This window comes from Cucumis sativus, chromosome 1 (assembly GCF_000004075.3).
Source record: "Cucumis sativus cultivar 9930 chromosome 1, Cucumber_9930_V3, whole genome shotgun sequence".
NCBI lineage: Eukaryota > Viridiplantae > Streptophyta > Magnoliopsida > Cucurbitales > Cucurbitaceae > Cucumis > Cucumis sativus.
In genome coordinates, this window is record NC_026655.2 from 10,845,956 (window position 1) to 10,863,727 (window position 17,772).

The 17,772-nt window shown below is 31.7% G+C and overlaps 2 protein-coding genes across 20 annotated transcripts; both read right to left on the reverse strand.

The window, feature by feature from the left end:
* Positions 1–847: 847 nt before the first annotated feature.
* On the reverse strand, positions 848–5,641 carry LOC101212625 (apoptosis-inducing factor 2). Its single transcript, XM_004139546.2, has 4 exons — positions 5,490–5,641; positions 5,161–5,420; positions 2,143–2,594; positions 848–1,343 (listed from the first exon to the last, which is right to left on the reverse strand). Exons 1-4 carry the CDS (start codon positions 5,603–5,605, stop codon positions 1,074–1,076), a joined length of 1,098 nt encoding a protein of 365 aa, XP_004139594.1. The 5' UTR covers positions 5,606–5,641; the 3' UTR covers positions 848–1,073.
* A 5,405-nt stretch (positions 5,642–11,046) lies between these two features.
* On the reverse strand, positions 11,047–17,338 carry LOC101212861 (BTB/POZ domain-containing protein At5g47800). Of its 19 annotated transcripts, none has more exons than XM_031880346.1 (7): positions 17,085–17,338; positions 16,614–16,690; positions 15,193–15,285; positions 15,049–15,118; positions 14,184–14,603; positions 12,219–12,968; positions 11,047–11,703 (listed from the first exon to the last, which is right to left on the reverse strand). In XM_031880346.1, the coding sequence occupies exons 3-7, from the start codon at positions 15,249–15,251 to the stop codon at positions 11,269–11,271; spliced, it is 1,734 nt and encodes a 577-aa protein (XP_031736206.1). In that variant the 5' UTR covers positions 15,252–15,285; positions 16,614–16,690; positions 17,085–17,338; the 3' UTR covers positions 11,047–11,268. The 19 variants fall into 19 exon arrangements, with proteins under 19 accessions (XP_031736206.1, XP_031736204.1, XP_011654655.1 ...); XM_031880344.1 differs by having other exon boundaries at positions 15,193–15,357; positions 17,085–17,337; XM_011656353.2 differs by having other exon boundaries at positions 15,193–15,297; positions 17,085–17,335.
* Positions 17,339–17,772: the final 434 nt, after the last annotated feature.

Below are 17,772 nucleotides of genomic sequence, written 5' to 3' on the forward strand. Positions count from 1 at the left end.
TGAGAAACTTCACCAAAGAGGTTCATGATCACCTCATTCAATCAACTAACTCCTATAAGAAGAAAACATACAAGAAAAAGAAACAAGTTATTTTTTCTAAAGGCGATTTAGTGATGGTACACTTAAGAAAGAGCAGATTTTCCACTGGAACGTATAACAAACTGAAGGATAAACAAATCGATCCATTTCACATCCTAGAGAAATATGGAGACAATGCTTTTAGAATTGAACTCCCATCAGACATACATATTCACCCAGTGTTCAATATTGCTGATTTGAAGTCCTACTATGCACTAGACGATTTCCAGCTTGCCAACTAATGCACTCGTGGACGAGTCCAATTTTAGGGAGGATGAAATGCTGTAAATAGAGAAATTAGATAGCTAAATGATGTAATAGAGCATATAGCTAGCTTAACTACTTAGAAGCTAAAACAGTTTAACTACTTAAATTATTGAATGGTAGTTTGGAAATAATAACAAATTTAAGATAGAGGGTATTTTAAAAATTGAAAATTTTGTCATATTTGCAAAATTCTAAAACAATGTGTTATATTTGATGTATCATATTCTCAAAAGATTATGCACTGCAATTTTCCAAAAAATAATTACCAAATATTTGATGAAAACATAAAATAACTTATTTGAAAGACTTTAACTCCCTTTCTGTGTATTCTTAATACAAGATACCAATCCTATTTATATAGGATTGTCTAGATCCATATATAACTTCACATAACAATGAATTTCCCACTTAATTCACCAATGTATCTAATTTTAAACAATCTTGCCAACTATTCATCAATTAATATATAACTTTCGTATCTCTTAATTTTGGAGTTAACTTATTTAACATAAAACATGCCTTAACTTTTCAACACTAACAACGCAATATTTGCAAAATTTTGTACAAATCTCAATTGAGTAAGACATTTAAGCACAACCAGATACATAATGTTTAAAAGTCTCACACCCTGAAGTGCTTAACAATGTGAGGGTACAATAATATGAAGAAGGAACATACGAAATGAAAAAAAAATTGGTTTGAAGAAAGAGAATAGTTGTGAATTATATTTAATCAAGTAAAGTAGGGTGTAGGCCTAATTTCTTCCTTGTGTTACCAACAAAGAGATCTCTAGATTTGATAAAAGCAGGCAAAATTCCTGAGATAGTTGTGATAGAAAACTGAGCCACAGCTTGTTTCCTCCCTAAAGAAACCATGGCTGTGGTTGGAGTTCGAGCTACGTATCTCTCCATTTTACCTTCTTTTCCAACCATTAACATTTTCAAGTTCTTTGCAGCCACCTTTGCTTGTCTCTTTGCTGATTCCCCTTGCTTACTTTCCTACAAATGTTCACATTCATTACCACATTATTCAATATTGTTGGAACAGAACCAAACTTATCTCTAATCTTTTCAGAGTAAAATCAAAATTAAAGAGATATCAATATTTTTTTGTTCAAACATATTTAGAGATTAGTTGTCCTAACTTGGTTGCTACCTCATTGTTGTAATAATCATATGGTACCACATAGTAAATTACCTATTAATAGTATCTCTTGCATGGGGTCTTTCTTGAGTGCAAACATGAAAATAAAATATAATTATTAGAATTGCATTATCTTTTCCAATCTATTCAACATTTTAATACAACTATTGGGACGAGATTTGAACCTTATCGACCTCTATAAAAGTTCATACCAATTAATCCACATTGACCCAACCTCTCTCTATACATAGTAAATTAGTTTGATATATCTTGAATCACACACATTTCATACTTATGTTTAGATTTTATTTTAATGTATGGATCACAAAATTTTCTGCATAATAAATTAAAAAAAAAAAAACTAAAACTGGATAATTCTAAAACAATATTCTAACCTACTCATATATTTTTTTAGATTTTTCTTCCAGAGTACAAGTACTTGAGTAAAAGAGATGAATGGAAAAGTTGCTGTTATTCATCTAATTAACATCCTCTCTAAGCATATAAAAGACAAATAAAAATATTAAAAGACCAGTAATTAAATTGTGATATGGACTACTAAGTGAAGAAATACAATCCACAATTTTGTTAAAAAAAGGTTGCAATCGATCTAGATGCCAATTACTATAGAAGAATTAAAAAGCAGAAACTTACTCTAATGTCAGTGATGTCTCCAATGGCAAAGATATTATGCTGGCCTTTAACTCTCAAATATGCATCCACCATCAATCTTCCATTCGTATCTAAACTCTTTTTCAATATGCTTTTTTGAAGCCAAGACGATGCTACTGCTTTTCCAGTGCATACAAAATGGCAATCGGCTATAATAATCTCACCCTTTGAACTTCTAAAGCTCTTGTTTCCATCCCACATGTCGTTTACATCAATTGTTTGTTCCAATTTTACATTCACCCTTTTGGAAATCAGCCATCTCAAAGCCTTCTCTGATGCCTTTGGACCCATGAATTCCAACACCCTTGGTCCATCGTGGACTAGAGTGATCGCTTTGTCCGGAAACTCTGTTGTGATCTCTCCGGCCAGTTCGATGCCCGTTGGTCCACCTCCGATAATTAATATGGACTCCGCTCTTCTGATTCTTTCATTTTCTGCATTGCTTTCGTCATATCATCAAAGGTACGTTGATTTTTTGTTGGAAGAAAAATGATTAAATACAGCTGATCCAGTAGGGGTGAGTAGTGATGATAGGAGATGTAATGTTGTGGAATCAACATAGCTACAGCTCTGAATTGAATACTTAATTTTTAAGCTCTCCAAACATTCATTTAGAATATGTTGTTAAGATAAAATACTATACTTCTAGTTTTTAAATTTTAAATCAATTTAGTTTAGTTTTTATAAGTTTTAAAATAGACTATTAAATTATAAATTTATTGTTCATACATTTTGCCATTTGTATAAAAAATTATTCAAAACAACTCTAAACTTTAAAAGTTTAAAAAATGAACCGTTAATTTTGATGTGTTTATGAAATTTTAAAGTCAATAGGGTCAACTTATTTGGCTAATTTTCATGAATGTAGTTTACGACTCATATAACAAAACACAAAAAGACTTTGATATTTCAAACGATTCGTCACTTCTTTTTCTTTTTCTTCTTCTTTATGATTTATTTATCCTCCCTTCAACATTTATTTATTTCTCTTATATATTTTTTTTTCTATTTTTACTCTTATATATATATATATATTTTTTTTTCTTTCTTCGTCTTCTCTTTCTTTCGGCTCATCCTTTAGAATATCAATATCGTTTAAATATCATTTTGATATGATCTAAACGATTGATTACCTAGCTAACACGATCAACACAATTGTTTAGATTTGTAGTTTTTTTTGCATCTTTTAAAATGAATTACATGATCGTGTGGAATATGATCTAAACGATCTTTTACCATAGTCAACACGATCGTTTAGATTTGAGATTAAACCATTTTTCATTATTTAAAAAGAATTACACGATCACGTGGATATGATCTAAACAATCTCGTATTATTTCCTAAATGATCGTTTAGAAAAAGAATTACACATGTGTGTGTAGTCCATCAAACATGCATGTGTTGATTGAGACATTTTTTATATTTTTCAAAAAAATTTTATACTATTTAGTTTGTTATTTTTTAAAAAAGAGAAAAACTCTATTTGTATCTTAGTGGGCTGCATTTTCTTTTTAATTTCAAATGTTTTTAGTTTTGTGGTGTGCATGATTGATGTTGGTTGGTCAGCACCCCCTAAACATTTATACTCCTATTATTACAAAATTTAACTAAACATAATTCATTAGTGGATGATCAATGTGTAAATTTTATCATCTTTCATATAGATGTAAATTTTATGTTCAAAAATTAAAAGAAAAAAATGGATAGAAAACAAAGTGGTTGTGTTTACTAATTTTAGAAAACTAAAAATTAATTATTGAATAGAGCCTAAACATTTGGTTTTTGGCATTTGCTCTTTCTAAATCATACTTCCTCACCATGAATTGCATCATACTCGTTTTCATCCTTCCAATTATAAAACTTTTAGTTCCTAATCAAATCAAATAATGTTTTTGAAATTATTATTTCTTTCCATTTTCAAAACTTTTATTTCTGAAATTAATGTTTATTACAAACACACAAACAAACTTATACATTCATATGGTATATGAATTTAATTTTTTAAAGCTAGAAAAAAAGTTAATTCATTTGAAAACTATACTTTAATTTTTATATTTTTTAAAATTAAAATTATATTTTTTTTTCAATTTTTTAACAAAATGTTAAAGAAATCAAAACAATATTATTATTTTTTCTTTTCACAAAAGTGTCTCATTTTACAATTTTGTTTGAGTTTTATGTGTTTTAAGAACTTATACATGTTTTTTCAATCAGTTTTTATCTTATACTTTTTAAAGTGTAATGGTCAACCACAACTCAAATCTCCAAATATCCTAATGAAGATATGTTATTGTTCACTTTGGTGTATACACGCTCGTGACTTTACTTTTGGTTCAACCAAAAAGATCTTATACCAATGAAAATAATTGTTCACAATTATATATGAGTGATCACTCTCTTCCCTAACCAACATAACCAACATGAAATTGGCTTACATCCCAAACAATCCTCCCCCGTACAAATTCATTTGAACAAATCCGTTTCATTCCTACCAACCGAGGACATTGCTCTAAATCCCTAGACACATCTAGTTCATCTTGGGTTATTGCTCACCTAATTAAGCACAAGCACATATAACACTTGTTCTTATCACTTGATAGATCATGAATAACAACAAACTTTCACATATTTCTACGATAGTATGATATTATCCATTTTAAGTATACACTCTCATGACTTGACTTTACTTTTGGTGATCATAATTTTCAAAAGCTTAATATTTAATTTTAAAATTCAAGCAAGTATCGAAAAGGCATGATAGAGACATTGAGAAGAAACAAAGATAAATTCCAAGAAACGAAAACAAAATGGTGATCCTAATTGAAAGAAGAAAAAAAAAGGTAAACAAATTGTGTGTTAATAATAAGAATTGACTTTTGATAAACTTAAGTTAAAAAGAAAAACGAAAAGAAAAGAAAAAATAGTTTTCTTTAGAAACCTAAGAAGATTATAATATATAATTTAAAATAAGAATATATAATGGAGAAGATGAAAAATTACCAGCTGTGTATTGATGAAGACGGTGAGTCCTTGTTATTGGAAGGGAAGGATCATGGTGGCCTGTGGCGACAACAACAAAATCAAAGTCCACATTTCGTCCATCTGCAACTAACACTTGGGATTCGGTTACACCGACGGCAGGGGAAGTTATCAAACGTCCATTACTAAAGTAATGAGAATGATTAATCAACATTCTTTCTGCAAAACAAGGCTCCACCATTGATCTCAAGCTTCCATAAGGAATCTCCAAATACTCTTTTCTGTACCCAAACACAAAAAATTCAATACTGTATCAACACTCAGTGTAGAAACACACAAGATTTGCTTACGGATCAATGAGAGTGATGTGAGCAAAGAATTGGAGGGATTTGGCCACTAGAGACCCGGCGATGCCACCACCGACCACCGCCACCCGACGTAGGTTGCCACCTCCATGTACGTCCATCGAGTCTGTGTGGATAGAAAGTCTCCGATGAGAATTTTTTCTCTTGGAAGGGTTGAAGTTTAAAGAAGGGACTTTCGAAGGGGACGACTAGCTAGGGAAGTTTGGTCAATGGGGTTTCTATTATTTAATTTAAACAATAGGGGTATTAACTTGCAAGTTGGTGTAATATTAATTCATTTTCTTTCGATGTCTCCCTTCCTCTCAAATCTCTCTTCCACAAGTTATATTAATATTATATGTTTTATATACACATTCATTTCCTACTTTAAAAAAATGTTGGATAAACACGTTTAATTTGGACTAATTATCTCACTCTTACGTGAACATGTTAGAATACTAATCAACAATATTAATCAAACTATTGACACAACAAATTTAATATGAAAAAACCCCATTAACATGAGGAGTAAAAAATCATGGACCGAACTCAAAATCTCTACTATAATCATTAATTAGTACAACAAAGTTCTCCCTACACACAACTAGAGACAAATATCTCAATAATAATAATTCCGACAAAAAATGACAATAACAATAAAGAATAATAGAAATATCTCACAATATGTGGTAACAAACTATCTACTAGAATCTGACCGTAGATAGCTCCAAACAAAATCCTCACCCTTCATTATAACAAACTATCTCTATAATATAAGTCTACTTGACACTGTATTAACATCAAGTAAACCAATTTGTGCAGCAGTGTGCAATAAGAATTAGTAAAAGGTTATTATGTATGAGCAACAAAAGTCAAAAGAAAATGAAGGATTGAAGCATAATAAAATTTAAACATATTCAAGGAGTATTTATCATGGGAAATTGAATCATCGACGAAAATTAGTAAGAAAAGAAATTTGAAGGTCGTAGGATGTGGGAAAGAGATATGCAATGAAAGATAGAGAGAGGTTGTGCAAAATTATGTCTGGTTACAAATCTCTAATTTCAATTTCATGTAGCAAATGGAGGATTTGCCAATGGAAAGAGAAGCCTTTGCTATAATTGCACAGGCCAACGGACAGAAACACTGTTGCGATAGTTGGCGATGAAACTGAATGAGCTTCATGATTTAAGTTGTTGAACTGTGGAGAAGTGGAGTTGAAGCTGAGATGAGGAAGATGGGAGAAATGGGAGAGACCTTTCGAATGAGAGGGTTAGACAAAAATGGGTTCAACCAATTCAATCATCTAACACTCAAATATTAGGGCACACTTTTTTAAATAAGAAAAAAAAATTATTTCTCGCACTCTTTCTAAATGATAAAAGTAGCAAATTTAAAAACTCAACCAAAAAATCGTCCATGAATTTGAAATGAAAAGATGAAATTACTTTCGTTTTTCAAAACATTTGCGCGCAATCTTTCATAGTTCCTAAGAGTTCAAATTCTTGCATGCAAACTACCCTAATTTTTAGGGTTTTAGACGTTCATCTTCTTCATCAACAGTAAGAACTTCTTTCCCACTCTCTTCAGCTTCAATCTTTACGATTTATTGCTTTGAATCGGTTATAGAGGTTTCAAATGTTAATCTTTATTTCTTCAAACGCATATCTCCAACTTCTTGCTTTACGGGTTTTAAACGACTATGGTTTTCGTTTTTAAACAGGTTTCGTTTATCTTTACATTTTCTCTGCATGTTGTTTTAAATCGATTGTAGTTTATCACGTATGATACATATTCATTTGAAAATGTTTATCACGTTGTTCTTTTAAATTGTATAGGGTTCCTCTTCTTCATCAACAGTGCAACAACATGAGGTATCTCTTATTCTCTACATATTGATTTATCTTTTATAAAGAAAGCCACAGATTCTTTAATCTCTATTCATAAATCTTGTTTGAAAATCATAGATATTATAGAAACAATAGATTCTTTAAAATTTATTGGTTTGTGATAGACCTTTCATACATATTTCTTGTTTTAAATTTGAGTAGTCATCTGATAGTTTGTGATAGCTTTTCGCCCTCTCATAGTCGTCTGATATATCTAATTAGTATGTGATAGTCATCTGATACATATATGTTGTTTTAAATTTGAATATCCATTTGATAGTTTCTTATATATGTCTGATAGCCCTTTGATAGTCGTCTTATATATCTAATAAGATACATAGTTTCTTATACATGAGATACACATATATATACTTGCAGCCTTTGATAGTTTCTTATATTCTTTGGGAGTCCGATTTCCTATAATTCTTAAGGTGATGGATCATATATTTGGGAGTCCAAGATTTGATCCGAATAAAATATAATTTTAATTAACGTTTAAAAATATCTCTCTATTAAAAGACTATTTCTATGACGGATTTTGAGAAATTGGACTAATTTCTCACTTTTTTTAGCTAAGAAAATTTTCTTCAATATAGTCTAATTGATGGAATGCTCTCCACTTATTTTATGAGATTATTGCTTCAAATATTGAAGTAATGAGGGATAAAATAAGACAATAGTTCTAAAATAAATTAAAAAATATTTTCAATTCAAGATTTGAAATTTGACCACTCTTTACAAAATAGGTGTTGTGGGGGTGTTAATACATTCCTCATACACAAATGATTTCTGAACTCAACTCTGGTTTTCGCATACCATATTTTTTTAAAAAAAATGTTTACTTTATTATGATGCTCATTACACCGTAAAAAAAATTGGTGGCGACTCCTATTTTCTTTTAAAACTAACTCTTTTGAGGAAGTCGGCCACTCCGTGTCATCTCGGGCACATGGCGACATACATCAAATTAGAAGACTTGTAAATACAAAACATTTTAATCTAAAGAAAACTACATAAAAATGGAATCTAAGTCCTAAAAGTAGAAGGTATTAAACTGACTTGTAAGCATTTACCTCGAACTTCTTTGGGTATTTGGAGCATGATATTTCTTCCTATCTTTACTAGTAAAGATTAGAAGAAAATTAAAATTTTCACAAATTAAAATAATAGAAAAAAATTAGACAAAATTAGGGCATGGCCGAGGATGAGATTTCGGATGAAACGGTGATTAGTATTGATCGAAAATGGGAGAAAAGTAGAATGCCAAAACAATCCAAAAACATACCTCACAAATCTTCAAAGAGACAATAGTGGTCAAAGCAGCCGTTCAAGTGGGTTTCATGGAGATGAAGATCGAAGATGAAGAGCGTTTGAAGAAAATAAGAGACAATAGTGAGATGGAAAGAGGAAAATAAAAATTAAAAAAAAGATTGGGAATCTTTAAGTTTCATGTTCTGTGAACAAAGAACAAAAATAGATAGAGGATCTCTCGATGCACCTCAAAGACGTCGAGAGATCCCACTATTCCTGACGTTATTATGCATGGCGTCGGAAGAAGTTTAAAATTTTAAATAAGATTAAACTTTCATGACGTCATGCATAACACGGCGTTGGAAAAAGTTTTAAATTATTTTATAACATTATCTTATATCGTTGTCGCCTTATGTCACATCATGATTGTCAATCTTTTTCGATGAAGCTTCTACGGCATCAAGAGAAGCTTTTTCTTTCAACATCTTTTATCCCAACGTCCGTGTTGTACGTCAAAAAATACATATTTTCTTATAGTACATTGGTTAAAAGTTTAATGCCAAAACAAGTAGATATGTTTTAAAAAGTCCTATTTTGATTCTTTTTGGATTTTGAGATGAAGGATTTTCAAGGGCAATTACTAGGTGTAAAAGATAGCAAGGATGAAGAGTTAGTGTTCTATCTTGAAGGGTTTAAAGTTAAATTTACAATGAGAGAATTTAGTTTGATCACGAGGCTTTATCATACCCCATTTCCAAAATCCTTAAAACTAACCAATGAGAGCCACATAAACAACGCTTGTTGAGAGATGGAATCTTCAAGAACCTTAGTTTAATCAAGTGAAATAGTATAGAAGCTTACCTCACAGTACCTTCACAAGATGATGAGGCAATTGTGGAAATTGCACAGCTATACATCTTAGAATGTTTTCTGAACAACAAACAAATGCACAATGTTTTGGATTGGAAAGAAGTTTAGATGATTGAAGAAGATGAAACGTTGAATAGTGTTCCATGGGGTAGGTTATTCTTCGATCTAACAATAGAATTTTTTAAAAGGGTTGCACAATCAAAAGGTGCAAACTGCACATTTGCAAGGATTCCCACAACCCTTATTAGTTTGGGCATATGAAATCATAACTAAGCTTTTAGATCAAGGTATATTTGGATTGTAACCAAGACCAGTGAAGACTATCCTAGAATGTTAAAATGGAAACAAAAAAAAAAAAAAAACTTGATTAGAACTACCTTCGAGATCGAATCTTCAAAGCTAGTGATCGGTAAGTTTACCGAATATGATGATTACTTTATTATTTACTATCTTTTGCACTTTGATATCACTAACTCATTAAATTTTACCTATTTTGTTTAGTTTTCCGGTGTACCTTTAAATACTTTTAATATTTTGTTAATCAACCATCGGATGCAATTGAGGAATGATGGTCAGATAAAAGGACAGTAAACTTGAATGATATATGATCAAGACAGTCAATAAAGAAGAAATTGTTGATTTAAGAAAAAAAGATTCTCTTATAATGGAGGTTAAACAAGTGAAGCAAGATTTAACTTCTTTAAAGGATGAAGTATTGGGATTGCTTAAGTCAATCATCCATACTATCAATGAAAGATTGCCTACAAGAAACCTGAACAAAGCAATCACAAGATTTTGTTTATCCAAATAATGCCCCCAACCAAAAGTCTTCAAAACATTGATGATGAAATGAATGTTCAATGACACTTGGATGATGAAGAGGTAACTATACCTTTTATCATATGATTGCTTATTGATTTCTATTTACATTAACTGATTACTATCGTTTAATAATGATTAATTTTCTTAACTTTCTAAACAATAAGAAGAAAAGGATGAAGGAAAAGAACAGGATGGATGTTCACTTGATGAAGTGAACAAAGTAATTGTGTAGTGATTAGCTTATGTTTTATTAATCAGGTGATTAGTCCATGATGTCCATCTAATTGCTTTTTGTAGCTTCTTAAACAAGAAAGAAGAAAAGGATGAAGGAAAGGAACATGATTGATGTTCACTTGATAAAGTACATAAGGTGTCACACCCTAATCTACAAGACAACCAGAACGCAGAAAGTATAGGCTTTAACGTCGTTTGCATACTAAGACATTTTTAGACATTTTTCTCGAGCAAATACTTTTACTTTGAAAAGCATGTTATAAGACAACAAACTCAAATAAGATAGAAAATTATTTCTAAAACATTTAAATGTCATTCATAGTACTCGATTAGTCTCCCGACCTATAGATTTGCACAATACTTTTTTATCCTAAAAATTAGGATTTTTTTTAAAAAAATGTTCTTTAAAAATAGGTGAATTGATCGATTATTTTCGCATTTGGATAATTTTTGGTTGAGGAATCTAAATAAATATCTTTATCTTAATTAGCACCAGCTAGCCAACATTTTTGGGCCTATGCAAATCAATCTTATTCATCATAACACAATCTTATGTCAACACCCAACTCATGAAAATTAAGAAAGAAAAGAAAAAACAATAAAGTGGGGAATTGATTGAATTTAGTGTACAAATTACGAAGCCTGAAACTGACAAGGAAATGGATTCTGATCTTTGTCTCTCTTCTTTCAATTAGTAATTCAATCTCTTCTTCTTCCCTTTAACTTTTTCCTCTTTCTTCTCCTTTATGAACAACCACCTTCCTTCTTGATTCAACAATGGATTTCTTTATCAACTCGCTTGCCTTCATTTTCTGGTCTTCTTTTCCATTGGGCCTTGATGATCTTGTGCTTTCTGATCTCCTCAGCTTTTGTTGCGTCCAAGGTCTCATCGGATCACCACTCCCTGGCCTCTCTTTTGGTTCACTTCTCATCTCATCTTGCCACTCATCTTCTTCTAGTGTGCCTTCTACTACTCCTTGCCTACTTGTCTTGGAACCTTTCATCTCTTGCTCAAAGAACAAAACTTGCACCACTGTTCTCAGTGGCAGCCGCTCGTTTTTTACTGCATGGCTTCGTAATTCCGGTGACAGTTTCTGGCAGTTTAGAACTCGACATAATCGCTTCTTCTCAGCTTTGCTTATATCTGGATGCTCCTGCTTACCCACAACCCGTATCAGTAGCAATTATCACATTTCTACACCATTCTTAAATCTCACCGCATCTCTTGTCATTTGTGAGTTAGATGCAAATTTAACATTATATCAACATTATTCTAACAATAAAAATGACCTGTGCTTGGTGGTGAGAAGCATAAACATGGAAATAAATCTCTAATACTTAAATATATTGCGTTTAATAGTAATAAAAAGGAACAAGAAAAAACTCTCTTTAATAATAATCATTCATCTTTCAAATTTTATGTTTTACCATGCTATTAGGTACGTCTCGACAACAAGGAGTCATAATTTAGTCCCTATAATTTTGAATGTTATAACTTAATCCACGTGGTTTGACAAAATCTCATACAAAAATCTTTAGGATTTGATTAATTCAACATCTTATGGTTTTGATAAAATCTTCATAAATGGTTGGGTTGCTAATGGGTACTAGTTTCTCACTGTAGAATCCTTTTTGTTAACAAAATGGAAGGATATAATAATAGTCGTACCTTGAGAAAGATGTTGATAGCCTTGTAGATATGATCATGGGATGGGCGAGCAAGGTCAGGCAAAGCTTCAGCAACACAGATCATTTTAGCAAGACTCATTTTGCGGTCTCTACCAACCACTTGAAGATAACAATCAATAAGCTTCCCAACTTTTCTTATAGATCTCAAAAGCTGTTCATTTTCCACATGATCATCATCTGAATTATTATTCCTTCTCCACATCATCAAATAACTCTCTAAAACACCCACAACCAAATCAACATCATCATCCACTTTCAAACATTGCCCATTATCATCAACTTTAGGCACATAATTAGAAAAAAGTAAGTCTTTCACAGTTGCCTCTTCCAGCAATAAGCTGCATCTTCTTATAATCTCTGCCTTTGTAACTTGAGATGCTCCCAACACATTTGCAAGGCTGTGGAGTCTAAGTGAGAAACTTACTGATACCGATTCCCTATCTGGTGGAATCAAGCTGATTATGGTTTCGATGATTTGTCGATTCTTCTCTACATTATCCGACGTAGATGTATCCCGGACGACATCGGAAAGCCATCGGCATGTGTACACATGTAAGGCTTCGCCAATCAGTGGTGGAGGTAGTATGCAAGTTGATGAAATTGCTAGCATTATACAGCGGAATAGATCGATGTCGAGATCGGCTATATCCTCTGTCCACCAATCTTTTGGGACTGAACGGTGGTTTTTCTTGTTGTAGCCCAGTCTGGTGTATGTGTAGGACCATGTGACCTGCAGTAACGTGAATAACTCCATAAATCTGTACGAGTTTATCACGTGACAAACTTTTTTACAAAAAAATGAAAAAGCATTTTTGAGTTTATTGTCTAGAACATAAAAGGACGTGTCATTTCAAGTGACTCACTCAAGGTTTTTTAAGACATATATAATGGATAAACTAATTGAAAATCAAATTCATTAAAAAATTCAAGGACTAATGTTGTTACTTGACATTTAATTTCGATTAACTTTCTTTTGAGTGTGGACTAAATTGTTATAGACGTTAAAATATAAAAACTAGGGATAGTTGCAAATTTAGCAATTAAATTCAAATTAATTAAGTATATAGCACAATTTTAAAAAATTTACAAATATAGCAAAATTTGTTAAATTCTATCAATGATAGAAATGATATAAGTCTATCATCGATAGACCATGTTGCAAATATTGGTTTATCACTGATATACCATATGAAGTCTATCAGTGATAGTTTTGCTATATTTGCAAATTTTTTAAAATGTTGCTATATCCTCAATTATTATTGCTAAAATAGTCGTCCATTACAATTTCTCTAAAAAACTAAGTTACTTTTTAAAGTTTAATGAGCGAGGCCCCATTTGGTCACATGGTTTTTTGTTTTTAGTGTTTTGAAAAATTAAGTTTATAAATACTCATTTCATTTCTAAGATTCTTAGTTTGTTATTTACTTTCTATGAATGTTTTCAAAAGCCAAATCAAATTTTAAATCTAAAATAAGAATAGCTTTTAAAAACTTAGAGAAATATGCAAACACGTGTAAGAAAATGAAAAAAAACAAAAACAAAACGAATGCTTACCGAAGTTTTAGTGTATGGTTTTAAGTTTTTTAAAATTAAGTCAATTACAAATACTCATTCTACTTCTACACTTATTTGTCTCATTCTACCTTTGTTTTCTAAAACCAAAAAATTTGAACGTTGGAAAACAAAATAGTTTCAAAAACTAGTTTTTATTTTTAGGATTTGGGTAAGATTTGGTTTTAGTTAAGAATATGGACTAGTAATCTTTAAAAAGTAAATGGTAACAAAAGGGAACCTAAATAGTAATAATAAATGTAGGATGTATAAGAGTAAAGGGTGATGATTGAATTTCAAACTTTTACTCATATAAGAAATTTGGAGACAAAAAATGTGTCTTAGTGTTGAGAAAAAGTAAAAGGGGAAAGTGATTGGATAAGATAAGAAGAACCTTAGGAGGAGGAGTGAGGATTTTGTGGACGATTGAATCAATGCATTTTGAAGTGATACCAAGATTATGGCACCATTCAGAAACCCCAACTGAAGAACAGAGCGTGAGAATGGAGTCCTTCCAACCACAAAGGATGCAAGAAATAAAGAAAGATTCGAGCTTGGATATGAAATTCCCTTCGTCGGTTGATTCATTCATTCCAAGAAAGTTAGCAGCACAGAAAGCAGACACAAAGTTATGGGCACTGAGATTAATGGTGATTCCATAGCAGAACTTTGCACAAAGCTCGAAACCATCTCCTCCACCTGGAATCTCATGCAGCTCTATTCTAATTTTCTCATCACCATTATTGTTACTGCTGCTATGGTTAGAGCAAAGTCTCTGTAAAAGACCACACTTTGCTACCACAGGGAACTGCAGCTACCAAAACTCACCACAGTTAAACTCAACATGCTAACAATAAAAACCAACCAAAACCCGGTTTTGTCTAATATAATTCGGGTTGGATTGAGTTGAAGATTCATTCAGAAGTTTTTAAGCGTTGAGTTTGTGACATAAGGTTCACCTAAAATAGCATCTCGTTTGCCAACTATATATTTGGATTATCCATGCATGCAACATTTTAATAACTAGATTGAAAACGTACTTCAATCCACTCAACCCGTTCTATGAATACCTTTAGTTTTCATTCTAATTCAAGTGACATACAATTGTTCTTTTAAAACGGTAAATATTCAAATTATTTTGTATACCAAAGATAGAATTGTGTCCAGTAGAGTTTTTTTAACGAATATTTGAATTTTTAGTGAAATTCCTAAAATAAAACTACTTTCCTGGACCAATGAAAATCAACTAATGAACAAACCTTGTGAATGAGATAAGTGATGTTGTTTATTTTGATAATAAGGTCACTCGGTGTTTCAGAAATGACAGTCCTGCAATGAAAATTTTAAACTAAATTTAAGAAAGAAATTATAAAAAGAAAAAAAGAATGAAGAAGAAGTTTAACCTGGTGGCTTCTTGAGTGTGGAAGGTGTCTGGCCTTGTTCCTAATTTCATAAACTTCATGGCTGCCTGAAACCAAGTTGAAATGGTAGCTTCTCTACCAACACACCTTCCATTTAATAATTATACATAATAACATTTCTCAGTTCCAAATATGAGAAGAGTTCACCTAAATTAAAAAGAAAATAACTTCAATTGCTGCATGTCACCCACGTTCCCACTCATGTTTTGATTTGGGTAATTTATATGATTATTGATGTATATGTTTGAAATAGGTGGAAAATCAATAACTATAATCATTTATTCACTCAAAAGCTTATCTTTGTAGAGGAAAGGTAAGTTTAATTAACATGTTGAACAAAATGACCTCCTCCTTTATTTTCTGCCTATATGGATGAAGGTAAACTAATGTCATCAACCCTTGAATATATTGAGTATAATAAATTTAATGACATAATCTTAAAAATATCTCAACATAAGTATGGTTTTAAAAATATGTGTACTAGAGGCTCATAGCTCTACTTCATTATTATTGTACTGTCTCTTCTTTTGCATGCATATACACTTTCCACTATTTTATATTAGTCAAACAAGATAATTAAATATTTCATGTGAATAAAGCATGATCAGAAAAATAGATGTATAGATATGGGAAATGAAAATAAAGTATGAAGTTTTTTTTTTTATATAAATGTTCAAACTTTGAAGGCGTGAATAGTGAATTATTATTAAAATTTAGTTATTTAACGTCTGCTTATAAAATTAGTAGGGCAAATACAAGTAGGAAAAAAAAATGTAAAACGTAGAGATGATTATTGAAAATGAGAATAATGCTTTTAGTAGAGGAGAATTAGGCATGGAAGTGGTGTGGGTTCAATGACAAGGCATATGGGGTAAAGAAGAAAAAAAACAAAAGCATATATATTGTGTGGTCACAGAGACTTAGTCATCACATACAAATAAAAAAACCCCATGGCAATGGCTTCTTGTTCAATTATTTTCAGCTTTTTCTTAAAGTAAACTGTAAAGCCTTATCGATTGAATCAAAACCAAACATGGGAATCTTGTCAACCAGCATTCTCAAAGTTTGTGGGTGATTTGAGAAGCATGAATTCTTAGAGTTTTCTTGACACAAGATGAAACCCAAATCTATGGAGAAGAGAAAATAAGTTGTCATAAAATCCAAATCCATGCATTTTTTGCGAGGAAAAAATGGTGTTTTCCGAATTTTAAAGAATTTATGAGTTTTCTTGTTTTTTTTTTTTTCTTTGAACACTGAAAATTATCTAACTGGAAAAACAGTAAGTTTTCTGTTAAGTTAACTATATAATTGAGAAATCCAGCCAGATAGGATTTCCATTTGGCCTGGAAATTTATCTATTTCTTTAATTGCAAAACAGATGAAGAAAGTGAAAGAGAGCATACCATGACAGAAAGCTCTAGAACAAGAGGTTTGGGATTTGGAAAAGGCTACAAAGTCCATCCATAATGCATAGTTGACTCTGGAAACAAACAGCAACCAAATCAAATATAAAACGAAGAGAAACTGAACCTACAAGAGATCCCAAAGTGGAAATTAGGTTGATATATACGAGGAAGAATTGATTGGAGTTTCATAGAGAAGGAAAATAAGTGAATACAGCCTACACAAGTTGTGAGTTGCAGTATCAAAATCATCAACCAAAGGGAAAATATGAATGAATTGAACAGAGAAAAAGAGAGAGAGTGTCGTGGTTGGTTGGTATTAGTCAACATGGCAATGCATCAAAACCACGTACGTTATGATAAGCTTCTTGAATAGAAAAGAAAAGGAAGAAAGAGAGAGAAATCCAACAAAGAGGAGCAGTGTCATCCCATATTTATATGACTACATAATGGAAAGATCATAAACAACACCTTTTGCTTAGACGCTGAGTTAAGTTCTAAAGTCTGAGGTTAATTTGTTGGAGTTAAGTGGTTTATGTTTAAAGGTAGAGTTGTTTATTTTGGATTTAGGAAACATTAGAGGAAGGTGAAGAAAAAAAGGGAGAGGTGGAGTACTTCATTAAACGTGTAAACTTCAATAGTGACTACTGTTGATGTTAGTGGAGTTGAGTACTTTAACATCGACTTAAGAAGTGAGTGGACTAAACACCCTTTTAGTATGAGATCATTTAGGTGATTTTCATAAGCAAAGTTGTAAGGATTTATGTTTAAAGTGGACAACTTCTATCCTATCATACAAGAGCTTGCTGGAGGGAAGTTGGATATTGTTTTGGTGTATATATAAGAACTAGTAAGGCAGGTAGCAAAATGGGAAGATAAAAGTAATGGGGGAAAATGGAAGTGTGTATGATTGAGTTAACAAAAGGCATGAAAAGGGCAAGTGGGGAAATGAAGACTTTTTGGACAGTGCTCCAATTAAGTGAAAAAACTGAAGAGAGAGATCCCCACACTGTGCCTTTCTTCATCATGCTTTCCCCCACTAATATAATATCCACCTACATTCTTCTTTCTTCTTCTTATATTCTCTTCTCCTTTCCTTTCCTTCATCTCTCTGTTGGCCACGTGTCTACTCCTCTGCTCTTTTTTACATCAAACTCTG

Bases quoted from the DNA above. Each gene is read 5' to 3' on its own strand.
- LOC101212625 (XM_004139546.2), bottom strand. From the start codon at position 5,605: ATGGACGTACATGGAGGTGGCAACCTACGTCGGGTGGCGGTGGTCGGT. The intron at 5,421-5,489 runs GTAAGCAAATCT...GTTTGGGTACAG, and splicing joins CACATCACTCTCATTGATCC to AAAAGAGTATTTGGAGATTC. The intron at 2,595-5,160 runs GTAATTTTTCAT...AAAGCAATGCAG, and splicing joins TCTTCATCAATACACAGCTG to AAAATGAAAGAATCAGAAGA.
- LOC101212861 (XM_031880346.1), bottom strand. From the start codon at position 15,251: ATGAAGTTTATGAAATTAGGAACAAGGCCAGACACCTTCCACACTCAA. The intron at 14,604-15,048 runs GTTTGTTCATTA...GAGTTTTGGTAG, and splicing joins TCACTTATCTCATTCACAAG to CTGCAGTTCCCTGTGGTAGC. The intron at 12,969-14,183 runs GTTCTTCTTATC...ACGTTACTGCAG, and splicing joins TCCTCACTCCTCCTCCTAAG to GTCACATGGTCCTACACATA.